This window comes from Miniopterus schreibersii (genome assembly GCF_964146895.1).
Source record: "Miniopterus schreibersii genome assembly, chromosome: 15".
NCBI lineage: Eukaryota > Metazoa > Chordata > Mammalia > Chiroptera > Miniopteridae > Miniopterus > Miniopterus schreibersii.
Genome location: NC_138115.1, coordinates 8,835,895 through 8,849,472, shown reverse-complemented (window position 1 = coordinate 8,849,472; position 13,578 = coordinate 8,835,895). Strand labels below are relative to the sequence as shown.

At 40.4% G+C, this 13,578-nt stretch overlaps 1 protein-coding gene across 2 annotated transcripts in view; it reads left to right on the top strand.

Annotated features, from left to right (window-relative positions):
• Positions 1-13,358, top strand: part of SYNPR (synaptoporin) — a 260,070-nt gene extending 246,712 nt beyond the window's left edge. Inside the window, exons 4-5 of one of the 2 annotated variants that reach the window (XM_081159387.1) lie at positions 5,774-5,965; positions 11,671-13,358. In XM_081159387.1, the coding sequence (XP_081015513.1) occupies positions 5,774-5,965; positions 11,671-11,928 (450 nt within the window). In that variant the 3' untranslated portion in view covers positions 11,929-13,358. The remainder of the gene's footprint in view (positions 1-5,773; positions 5,966-11,670) is intronic. The other variant, XM_081159386.1, reaches the window with a different exon arrangement.
• The last annotated feature ends 220 nt before the right edge of the window (positions 13,359-13,578 follow it).

Below are 13,578 nucleotides of genomic sequence, written 5' to 3'. Positions count from 1 at the left end.
ACTTTTTACCATTTTTTAGTGTACTTGATTTAAATAAGATCAGTATTCCTTAAAGCAGACATGAGAGACAGTCAACAGTCAAGCTCACAGGTCCTGGGAGCAGACAGCCTGGCTTACAGTCCTGATTCCCCCACTTACTAACCCGTGATACTGAGCAACTTTATTTCACCTCTTTATGCCTCAGTTTCCTCAACTGTAAAATGAGGAAAGGATTAGCACCTATTCACAGGGCTGTTGTCAGGATTAATTGAGTTAATACTAAAAGCAAACTTGGAATAATACTTTGCACATACACCCTCAATAAATATTAGGTTCTATTACTATGATTATGTTGCCAAGTAAGCAAAAGTCTTGATATTATTTTCTCCCAATTTTCAGTTGAGAGGTTTTCATGACTTTTTCTTCAAGGTTTCCCCTCCTAATGATCTTTAAACAAGTCTGTTTCTTTCTTTTTAAAATTTATTTATTTTTCTTTATTTTTATTGTTGACACTATTACAGATGTCCCCACTTCCCCTCCCGTTGCCCCCCTCCACCCAGCCCAAGCCCCCCCTCCCCTCTGGCCCCTACCACACTGTTGTCTGTGTCCGTGGGTTATGCATATATTTTCTTTGGCTAATCCCTTCACCTTCTTTCATACCTCACCCCCTCGTCCCTCCCCTTTGACAGCTGTCAGACTGTTCCATGTATCCATGCCTCTGTTTCAGTTTTGTTTATCAGTTTATTTTGTTCATTAGATTCCACGTATAAATGAGATCATATGGTATTTGTCTTTCTCTAACTGGCTTATTTCACTCTACATAATAGTCTCCAGGTCCCTCCATGCTGTCCCAAAAGGTAAGAGATCTTTGTTTTATATGGCATCATAGTATTCCGTGGGGTAAATGCACCACAGCTTTTTTATCCACTCACCTACTGATGGGCACTTGGGCTGTTTCCAGATCTTGGCTATTGTAAATAGCACTGCTATGAATATAGGGGAGCATATATTCTTTCTGATTGGTGTTTCGGGTTTCTTAGGATACATTCCTAGAAGTGGGATCCCTGGGTCAAAAGGTAGTTCCACTTTTAATATTTTGAAGAAACTTCATACTGTTTTCCATGGTGGCTGCCCCAGTCTGCATTCCCCCCAGCAGTGCACTAGGGCTCCCCTTTCCCCACAGCCTCGCCAGCACCTGTCATTTGTTGATTTGTTGATGGAGCCATTCAGACAGGTGTGAGGTGATACCTCACTGTGGTTTTAATTTGCATCTCTCTGATGATTAGTGAAGTTGAGCATTTTTTCATATGTCTATTGGCCATCAGAATGTCCTCTTTGGAGAAGTGTCTACTTGGGTCCTTTGCCCAATTTTTAATTGGATTGTTTGTATTCCTTTTGTTGAGTTGTATAACTTTGTTATATATTTTGCAAATTAACCCCTTATCATTGAGGAATATGCATCATTGGGGAATATCTTCTCCCTTTTCATTTTGTTGATGGTTTCTTTTGCTGTGCAAAAACTTTTTAGGTTGATGTAGTCCCATTTGTTTATTTTTTCCTTTATTTCCCTTATCTTAAGAGATATATGGGGAAAAATATTGCTCCTAGACATGTCTGAGATTTTACTGTCTATGTTTTCTTCCAGGGTTTTTTATGGTTTCACGACTTACATTTAAGTCTTTTATCCATCTTGAGTTTATTCCTGTGTATGGTGTAAGTTGGTGGTCTAGTTTCATTTTTTTGCATGTATCTGTGTAATTTTCTCAACATCATTTATTGAAGAGACTGTCCATACTCTATTGTAGGCTTTTGCCTCCCTTGTCAAATATTAATTGACCAGAAAGGTGGAGGCTGATTTCTAGGCTCTCTGTTCTGTTCCATTGATCTGTATGCCAGTTATTATGCCAGTACCAGGCTGTTTTGATTAGATTGGCTTTGTAGTATATTTTGATATCCAGTACTGCGATCCCTCCAGCTTTGTTCTTCTTTTTCAAGATTGCTGCAGCTATTTGGGGTCTCTGTTTGGTTCCATATACATTTTTGCAATTTTTGTTCCAGATCTGTGAAATATGCCATTGGTATTTTAATACAAATGGCTTTGAATCTATAGATCACTTTGGGTAGTATAGACATTTTAATGATGTTAATTCTTCTAATTCATGAACACAGTATTTGCTTCCACTTATTTGTATCTGCCTCTATTTTTTCTTCAATATGCTATAATTTTCCCAGTAGAGGTATTTCATTTTGTTTATGTGGTATATCATGTTTATTGATTTGTGGACATTGTACCTCCTTGATTAAATTTATTCCTAGGTACCTTATTATTATTATTTTTTTTGCAATAGTAAATGGGATTGTTTTCTTAGCTTCTCTTTCTGATAGTTCATTGTTGATTATAGAAATGCCACTGGTTTCTGGATATTAATTTTGTATCCTACTATGTTGCCAAATTCATTTATCAAATCTAGTAGCTTTTTGGTGGAGTCTTTAGGGTTTTCTATGTACAATATCATGTCATCTGCAAATACTGACAGTTTTACTTCCTCCTTTCTTCTTTGGATGCCTTTTGTGTTTTCTTCCTGTCTGATCGCTGTAGCTAGGACTTCCAGTACTATGTTGAATAAGAGTGATGAAAGTGGGCGTCCCTGTCTTGTTCCGGATCTTAAGGGAGACACTTTTAGATTTTGCCCTTTGAGTATGATGTTGGCTGTGAGTTTGTCATATATGGCCTTTATTATGTTGAGGCATGTTCCCTCTATTTCCACTTTGCTGAGAGTTTTTATCATAAATGGGTGCTGGATTTTATCGAATGCTTTATCTGCATCTATTGATATGATCATGTGGTTTTTAATACTTCATTTTGTTTATGTGGTGTATCATGTTTATTGATTTGCAGACATTGTACCAATCTTGCATCCCCAGAATAAATCTCACCTGATCATGATGTATGATCTTTTTAATATATCGCTGGATCCAGTTTGCTAATATTTTGTTAAGGATTTTAGCATCTATGTTCATCAGGGATATTGACCTATAATTTTCTTTGTCGTGTCTTTATCTGGTTTTGGAATTAGAATATTGCTGGCCTTTTACAAGTCTATTTCTGAGTATAAATAAAAGAAGCTATTGTGTCATAGTTCAAATTATAGGATATCTATGGCCCCTAACAAATATGTGGGAGCCCGGCCGGGTGTGGCTCAGCGGTTGAGCTTCGACCTAGGATCCAGGCGATCGGGGTTCGATTCCCTGTCAAGGCACATGCCCGGGTTGCCGGCTTGATCAATGACTGTCTCATCATTGATGTTTCTATCTCTCTCTCTCCCTCTCCTTTCCTCTCTCTGAAATCAATAAAGATATATTAAAAATATATACATATATATATGTGGGGTGGGGGGCTGGGTGGAGCTAGAAAAGGGTATAGGGAATATAAATGGTGAAGGGGAAAAATAAAACAAACAGAAAAAAGAAAGCAGAGTTCACATTTTACAATTTTTAAATTCCCCATAAGACTTTGCTCAATACCTGGCATGTTACTCAAACAGTACTGTTTAAATGAATGGATGAAATAGGTACCAGATTGAACATTAACGGAATGTTGTATTTGCCACAGTCAACCTGACTTATTCATTTGTAACCATTCCTCCAATTTCTAACTCAAACTCTGACACCTGAGTCACTCTATTCCAAATGTTCTTACTGGTGTTGAAACAGCTGTAGACATTGTATGTGTTTGCTTGTTTGTTTACACCTCCCTCTTATTCCAGAAACCACTTAAGATAGCTCACGAGGGTGTATGAAGCTTAAGATAGAATTAATTTAAAATAAAAAGAGAAGAACAAAGAAAAAGGAGGGTGGGTATATAAAACAAAGTTAGGAACAAGGTTAAAATACTCATGGAATAAAAGCCCTAAGTGGGTCACAAATTGGCTCTAAATATTCTAGAGCCAACAGGAAAAGGTCAACTGGTGAGTTACATGATTTGCAACAGACGCTGGATGAAGAGGCCAACTGCTGGGAAGACTCAGCCACTCTTTGCAGTGGACTTTTAGGACATTCTCCACAGAAGTCACACCTAACAAATATCACTCCCAGTGGCATCTTTAGAGTATGAGTCTCTGAGTGTAAGTCATGGGATGAAAAGTCACTTAGTCACACCCCGAGCAAAGGCAATCCAGGGCAGGCCAGATGTGACACGCCTTCAAGTAGGAGAGAAACGATGCAAGGTTTTCTTCAGGGGCTCATCCTTTAGAATCAAACAAGCAGCCTATTTCTGTTGGTGTATCAGATTCACTATTGTTCTCTCCATGGCACTGTTGTTAATATTCTAGGTAAGCGGTATGGAACATTTGTATAGTAGTCAAACATAGACACTGTAAATCTGAAAAATTGTTCTATGTTAGAACATGGTCAGCTTAAGTCATGAACAGTGACTCCCACCTCCTGCCACCTCTGAGCCAGGAGGAGGGAAGATAAGAGAAGTAGCCCCCTCCTCCATCATAGGAAACTTGGAGATGTTTCTTTACACTATTCATCCTCTTACATCATAAAGATTTTGTTTGATATAAATAAAGAAGCTGCTTTCCCCTAAACTCATGTTAGATGGTTTTCTAAGTCAGACAGATCTGGATTTAAATTCTGGCCCTGCTACTCTCCATGTGTTACCTGATAAACCTGGGCCTAAGATTTCCCATCTTTTTTTTTTTTTAAATATATCTTTATTGATTTCAGAGAGAGGACAGGAGAAGGAGAGAGAGATAGAAACATCAATGATGAGAGAGTCATTGATCGAGCCCGCAACCCGGGCATGTACCCTGACTAGGAATCGAACCCCAGTCGCCGGGATCCCTGGTCGACGCTCAACCGCTGAGCCACTCCCGGCCGGGCCAGATTTCTCATCTCTAAAAGGGCACTAAAAATGCTCTTTAACATGACATTTTTAAGGATAATTTTATATAAGTTCTCTCATCCATTAAAAAAAGCACTCAAAATATTATAGCTATTATTATCTTCCACTTAGCACAGTCCCAAGCATGATGTAGACACTGCATAGGTTTGTTAAAAGAAGAAGAAGGGAGGGAGGGAGGGAGGGAGGGGGGGAGAGAGAGAGAGAGAGAGAGAGAGAGAGAGAGAGAGAGAGAGAGAGAGAGAGAGAGAGAAAGAGAAAAAGAAAGAAAGAGAAAAAAAAAGAAAGAGAAAAAGAAAGAGAAGGGAAGAGGGAGGGAGGGAGGGAGGGAGGGAGGGAGGGAGGGAGGGAGGGAGGGAGGGAGGGAGGGAGGGAGGGAGGGAGGGAATTACTGTTCAGGAGTCTTTACCATTCTGCTAATCTCTCTAAATATTTGAAATCGTCGTAACATGGTGGTTAAGAACATGGGCTCAGGAGTCGGGTTTCCTGGGTTTGAACCCTGACACCATCACTAATTGTCTGTGGGGATCTCAGACAAGCTGTTCAGCCTTTATGTCTGCATTTGCCATGTGCAAATGGGATAAAGATTATTCCCTCCTTACAGGGGTCTTGTAGGAGCAGTTCAATGAGGGCTGTAAGTGCTTAATGTTATTCCTGGGATACAATAAGCATTTAAGAAAAATATTATTAGTATTATATATTTTATATAAATATAAATGTAATATAACAAAACTTTTTTGTTGTTGTTTTTCAACTTTTTCCTGGTTTCAGTGCTATGGGATCTTGGAATTTTTGCAAAAGGCAACCCAAATAGCTGTGTAAGCTAAATGATTTGCTTCTAGAATTCACATTTCTTTCACTGATTTCTCTTTCTGTTTGTGTCTATAGGACTTCATCGTCACTGTAGTCTTTTCGTTCCTGTGGTTGGTGGGGTCATCAGCTTGGGCAAAGGGACTGTCTGATGTCAAGGTCGCAACGGATCCCAAAGAAGTATTGTTACTGATGTCAGCTTGCAAGCAGCCGTCCAACAAATGCATGGCTGTCCACAGCCCTGTGATGTCCAGCTTAAACACTTCTGTGGTATGTTTCCACCTATGCTTTACCCCCCAAAGCTCTGTTAGCCAGTCAAGCGAATAAAACATCTCAGAAGTCATCTTGGAAATTTCTACCTCCAAAACTAGGCCAATCTAACAGGTGATATTTCACTCCATGTGCAAGATGATCCTTTAATCTTGAAGTTACTATTGTCAGAACCTGTAGACTTCGATGCTGCCAATTATAAAGCTCTTAATAGGAACTCAGCAGAGATTGGCAGCTGATGACTGGGTGACAGTCAAGTCAAAATTCTAAGCCCGGCCCTGGCTGTTTTTGCTCAGTGGTTAGAGCTTCGGCCAGCACACCAAAGTGTCAAGGGTTGCAGGTTCAACCCCAGGCCCAGGCCCAGGCCCAGGTTGGGGCGCTTGTGGGAGGCAACCAGTCGATGTGTCTCTCTCACATCAATGTTTTTCTCTCCCCCTCCCTTCCTCCCTCCCTTCCATTCTCTCTAAAAAAAATCAAGGACAAATATATTCTCAGGTGAAGATTAACAAAACAGAACAAAACAAATGCTAAGCCTGAAGCAGATATAGAATCTGAGCCTTAAGGTTGAAGCCTGCCAGAAGTTAACAATGAATATTTGATGGCATAAAGGTTTCTTGGGAAGGAAACATTGTTCAGACCATACATAGCTGGAAAACACCCAATTGATTGTCTGCAGAAAAATACGCAGACCTGGTAGGATACAGAAAGAAATGCATCGTATAGAAAGCTCATAATTGCTATGGTCCTTTTTTCATCTTCTCGGTGCGCCTAGTTTAGTTGCTTGTTAACTTTAGGAAAGCTGACCTATATTAGCTGGACAAAGTCAAATGTTATCAGCAAGCGGATAAGTCCTTCTAGAAGACAGAAAGCCTGGCAGACAGCAGGGACACTAAGCTGGATTCTTATTTTATAAGCGTAAGAACTTGTTATTCCAAAGAAAGAAACTGTGTCTGAGAAAGACAGAAGCTGTAATGGCAACAACGACAAAACAGTGGTTATCAAAGAACAGACGACTCAGCAGTGTTTGCTGAAGGAACAACATTCTTTAGCAACCCCCCAAAATAATTCTCTTTGCTTCAAGGTTAATTTATGCTTCTCCAGCTTTCTGAAATTTAACCTGGGAAGGCTTGTAAGAAGGCAAAGAGGGTTGCTAATCTGCTCCTTATGATTTGCCAGTGAATCTTGCCTGGGTAAAATAGTGAGCATGGAAATAGACTATGTATTCGTGTCTCACAGTCATTTTTTTAAAAATGTTTTATTGATTTTAGAGAGAGGAAGGGAGAGAAAGAGAGAGAGGGAGGGAGAGAGATCAACTGCCTGCCGCACGCATCCAGTCGAAGGGGATCGAACCTGCAACCTTTCGGTGTGCAGGACGACACTCCGACCAACGGAGCCACACCGGCCAGGGCTCACGGTCAGTTTTACTTGTTGGCCATACCTGTGGACAAACACTGTAGGCGAACATTAAAATATATTCTACTGCTTCCGTAGTTTTATAGGCAGTACTTGATAAAAGTTAATGTAACCATGATCTCAAAATCTAAGAAAACAAAGTTAAAATCACTTGATGCATTTTTCGGTTTAATGAATAATCTTCTGTATAAGTTATGGCAGCCTGCACAGTCCACTTAATTTCCCTCTGATGTCTCTAAGAAGTTGTAGACTAAGAGATGGGAATTTCGAATGAGACACAATGTGACTTATCTTGTAAAACTGAAACTGAGGATGGCTGGAAACCAAATAATATGGGGTGTGACAGGACAGGACTGATTCTGTTATAGTTATGGATCCATATCAGTTAAGGTCTTCCAGTTCCTAGTGACAGGAAAACTCAGTTCAAACTGGCCAATGCAACAGTCCCCACATCCCTAGAGTCTGTTCTTTTCACTCCACTTCTAGTACCAGCATCTGTGTGCATTAGAATGTTGGGGTTGCAAGTAACAGAAACTGACTCTGACTTACTTCATCATGAAAAAATCAAGTAGCTCAAAAAACTGATGAGACCTGAAGAAACAGGCTCTAAACAAAGCAGGGTCTAGAGCAGGACCACGGTTCTAGAGGTCATGTACCAAAAAATGGTCTCATCAAGTTGCTATTGATAGCAAGTTGTATCTAACCTTGCATAGCTCTTCTCAAAATGCAGAGTTCCAAGAAAGAGCTCCTGTCACTTGACTGCACTTGGATCTACAAAGGAAATCAAATTTCTATTCCCAAAGGCAGAGGGAAAGTATGTTAGTCTGTCATTTTTTTCATTACAAACTCATTCAGCTTTAAATCATATTGAGCTAGCTTTTGACCAAAAAAAAATGAACATAATTGAAAAAATGCTAAAAATGTATCTTCCAAGGGCAGAACCCAGAACCAGGCCCTTGGAAGGCTGGCGGGAAACTGGACGGTCCTCACCCTCCTTCCCTCACCTCTGATGCTGTCTGCATGTCTGCTACGTGATTCCCTCTTATCAGATGGAATTTTTTGTTTTTCTGCTCCCACAAGAGAAAATTGCCACCCTACAGTTTCTGAGTTTATATTTCTTTTTAAAGAAATGTCTTGGACTGAGCAAAAGTCACTCAGATCTAATCCCAGATTTCTGCTGGAATCTCCTTAGCCCATCTTGGGCCAGGCGTCCACCTTGGTCTCAGCAGTTTTGTCTGGGGTTGGGAGGAATAGTGTAATGGCACATGGCTCACAGAACCCATCCTATGGGCAAGCATAGATTTTTGAAGAAGGAACCAGGCAGGCCCTAAGAGATGACATCTGCAAGTTAATGGTTCAAGCAATAACTATATTTTCTACCTGGATAACAATTTACTTTCTTCAAAGCACCTTGGCATCTATAATTTCTCATAGGTAGGCGAACCATCCAGATATTTCAGATGGAGAGAGCTGAGGTGATGGGGTTTGCATAGGTTTCTCAAGCAGTTAAATGCCAGACTAGAGCCATGTTCTCCTAACACTGTCTCCACCAAAGTGGTGAAGGGCTCTGTTCTGCAGTTAATCTGCTGGGGTTTGCAGTCTGACCACTACTCAATAACTTCCCGCTCTTAGACAAATTTATTAAGCTTCCTAAACTTAGTTATATCATCTGTAAAATCTATAGCTTTTTATTATCTATATAATGGGGATATTATAAAGGACCTCACAAGACTGTTGAAAGGATTTGATGCAGTAAGTACTTAGCTTAGCACAGTGCCCGGTATGTGGCAAATGTTCAGTACGTTTCCAAGGAAAGCTGCTACAAGAAGTGCATTTATTTTCTTAAATTTCATATAGCGTTTGAGCCTCACAAGGGGAGGGGAAGAATGTGTTTTATTCTCTCAGCTTTCCTTACCAAGGTCCACTGCCCTTCTACCCATAATTCCCGCTTCTGTTCCTCCAGCTTCCCTGTAGGCGATCCTGACACAGCTTCTCAGATCAATCATCTAGATTTCATCTCCCCCTTCTTTCTCAGGCTGCGTGGAGTCTCTCTTTCTATTGTCCTCACATCTGAGCTTAAATCAAAATACTCACTCCAGTCTCAGTTGCAACACAATGGCAAGAAAATTTTCAAGGGTCTGTGTGCCCCTAAAATGTGGCAGCCTCAAGATCTGCGACCTCTGAAATAAAAATAGAGTAAGACATCACTGTTCCTTAGATGTGCACACAGGAATGCTGGGTTTACATTCTTAATTTAAGTTACGTTTCCCTGATTTCCAGGTTGTTCTTGAGCATTTCTTTTTAGAAATCAAGTAGCATCAGGGGAAAGAAAGATACCAATGAGTAGAAAACAGATAAAATTACGGAGCCATTCCTTCATATCTGAAAAGGTTCTCTGATCATTTTTCTACTCATATATAATATTGACATGTACTTACAGATGTGCAATTTAGCCAATATTTCCCCTTTGATAGAAAATATCCTAGTTATTGTACATATAGTTACAAGGCCCTGTATATAAATTAGAGTTATGTCAGTGGTTACCCAATTCCTTTTGATAATGCAACTATTACACCAGTATAAGTGCCTTATTTGTGTTTTGTATCTCCCTCAGCAAGGAGCCTAGCACGAAGTAATGTAGAATAAATGTCAGTCAATGTTAAAGGAAAGTCAGAGGATGGACTAGGAGAGAGGGAGGGAGGGCAGGAGGGTTGGATAAGCCAGTCTTCAGTTAGATCAATTAGGGGCCTAGATGCTCAGTCTGGGCTCTCAACATGCTCAAGACTGTAGCCCCACTGTCAAAGCCCTGCTTCAGTTTATGCTCCAGCAAAAGAGCCAACTGAAAACAATTCATGGAAATATTTTAGGAAGTGATTCAGAGCCTGACTTAGCAATCGGTAGGCATGACAAATGTGCCCGACACTGTCTAGCTGCTTTATGCGCATTCTTCCCCCAGGGAAGGAATAATTGTTTTCATTTCATGTGAGGGGGAAAATGCTGAGGTTCGGAGGCTAACTGCCTTGACTAAGGTCACAGAGCAAGAAATTGCAGAGCCCAGGCCACTCTGATTCCAAAGCCTGTGGGATGACCCCAAGGCTGATATTCAGCTGGTCTGTCTGATTCACCTGCTGCTAAAATATTGAAATACTTTGGTAAGGAGCTCCTGCTCCAAGGCCATTCATCTTGACCATACTAGCTCCCCACTCCCGTCCCAGGGCATTTTAGACCACCCACCATTCAGCAACCAAGAGATAAATGTTGACCCAGTGCGATTTCCAACACCCTACTCCAGAGCTAAGGCTCAAGTCCATTTTGATTGGTGCGTGTTGTGCTAGAGTGGTCACTAAATGCACTTTAATGTCACCCCAGCTCCATATGCTACTCTTGTTATCTGTCTCCAATGGGGGCCGTTAACACGGACTGCCTGTGGTTGATTCCCAGGTCAGCCAGGCTGCCTTGGAAAGGCCGCAGAACCGCTGTTCTGCCCGGGCCTCTGGCAGCTGCAAACACTTCTGCTTCCATCAAACAGTTAGCACCTGGTCCTCTGACTCTCCGATGACACACTTCTGAAGAAAAAGAGGAATTTCCACAGGAAAGTCTTACACCCAGTTCTTGGAAAAACATCACTGGCTCTCTGAAGCCTGCACTTCATTCCTCGTCTGGTTGCAGTCTTCCCTTCTGAATGCGAGGCACAGAACATGCAACTATTCAGAGGCAACCGCCTCACTGTATCTGATCACACATGTGCTCATGGGCATAGCCCGCGCCCTGTTTAGTTCGTACCTCTTCTTAAATGGACTCATTTTCTTTATATCATTACAATAAATGGAAAAGGAGCATCTTTAGCCATAAAGTGAAGGCAACATTATAAATTAATGTACCATCATTAAAATGAAAATAACCCGTACCCCTTGGGGATATCTTACAGCCCATGAGGAACAGCCATTTGGGGAAATATAAGGTGAAGGCTCAGTCTATGGAGTCAGACAGAACAGGCCTTTGAATCTAAGGTCTCCTCCTTACCAAGTCATGTGACCTTGAACAAGATCATTAAGCTCGCTTATCCTCAGCGTTCACACGTTTAATATGGGTATAATAACGGCACCTTCCTCTTAGACTAGCTGAATTGACACACATAAACCCCTTTACGCAGCGCCTACCATGGAGTAAGCCCTCAACAGGTCAGTGAAGTGAAAAGTGACCTTTGGTATTGTGACGGATTTTTCTGAAATTGGGGTTTTTGTTGGGTTTCTGTGCATCCTATTAATTCATTCGTTTTGGATCTCTTTTAGGTCTTTGGATTCTTGAACTTTATCCTGTGGGCCGGAAACATCTGGTTTGTTTTCAAGGAGACCGGCTGGCATTCCTCAGGACAGAGGTATCTCTCGGAGCCCATGGAGAAGCACTCGAGCAGCTACAGCCAAGGCAGGTACGCCCAAGACAGCTATGGGTCCGGCGGGGGGTCCGGCCAGCAGGCCAGCTTGGAGCCATCCTCCGATGAGTTTGGCCAACAGCCCAGCGGCCCCGCCTCCTTTGCCAATCCCATTTAGCAGGGTAGTATTTGCATTCTGGAGGTAGCCTCACCACCTTCCAGTGGCAGAAGAATCTTTAAGTTTCAATCACTTATTAATGCAGAGAGTGTTGAAAGTAAATCAGAGATCTGTAATCCTCGCTAAGGCAGAAAGGCTGTGTCATGATAAACGGTACTTAGAGAGGAGATGACATGAGGAGATACATTATTCATCAAAGATGGCTAATTGGATATCACACCTTGTTAGATACACAGATACTTTCATAGTCATTTTGTATGTGTGTTGAGATAGTAGAAACTTGCTGTAGCTTCAAGTCTCTCGTATGTAATATGCATAAATTAAATAGCACTGAGTTTTCCTATGCATTTTGATGCAAAAGTCATTTTAATGATTTCTATAAGACAACTTGGTGTGTCACAATGTGCATGCATTATTATTTTTTAGCTGTAGGCTCTATAGGATTGTGAGTCTCAAGTATTTGTTTCAGACAGTTACTCTGGTTTTTTTTTTTTTTTTTTTTACTTGATGAATCAATACTCATATGATTTAGTGCATGAATAAGCATTTTCTCACAAGGTGAACATTTCAATGGTATTTATGAAATTTTTTCAATTTGCACCATGAATTTGTTAAATGGACGTTTCAAAATATATATTCATACTTTGTATACTTGCAAATTTGTCTCTCTAGCTCCCCTAATTCTGAATGCATTGTAACTAAGGTTTAGGGTTCTTTTATCCTTACTAGTAGTTATTCAATATTAATATATATTGTAATTGCCCAATATTTATTCCATTTACTTAGTTAAATATTTACATTCTTGTAACTTTCTATGGTATATTGTGGATCTTACCAAGAACAAAAGACCCAATAACTGCTTGTGTTTATAAAGTGCTGTTTTCTTAGACTAATAGAGATGCAGATATCAGACACCATAGTCAAGAAGCTATTGTGTTGACATATTAATTTAAAGAGGATATTCTGTAGAACCTAGACTACCAGCTAAACTTTTAAATCCTATTTGTTTACAAAGTGAATATGTTCTTCAATTCAATTATTAAAAATTTTCAAGTCTCACCTCAACTTACTAATTCTAATTTGAATGTTACCATAAATGAAAAATTACTTCCATGAGCCACTCCACATCCCAAAGAGGGTTCTCATGAAAGATCCCCCAGAATGTATACATTATCAAGAAAATGCCAATCTTTGCCTCTTTGTTTTTACTCAGTTGAAACACCAGGGCCCAACCGTGAGGGAAACTTGTATGTATTTCTACATCAGTCAGTATCAGTGTGTAAACTCATTGTGTGATCTGTGATGTTGGGAACATTTTAATACAAAACAGTGTTAGATGATATCTGTAACCAGTTTCTGGATCCTGTTGGATATGTATTGTGCTATCTATTTGACCTTAATAAAGTTGTTGCATACAATGCTGGCTGGATAATGGAGAATCACAACAGAACTTGGTTTAGCTCTAATAATGAAAGAACACAGAGTAAGTGCACAGTGTTGCCAATGTTTTACCTTGTCTTTGTCTTATGAGCACAGGAGTGTTCATTCATTCATTCCACTATTCTAGAACCTTCTACATACCCATCGCTGTGCAAGACACTGGAAATAAGATATTGGGCAAAAGCAGAAACACACCCTACCTTTAGAAAC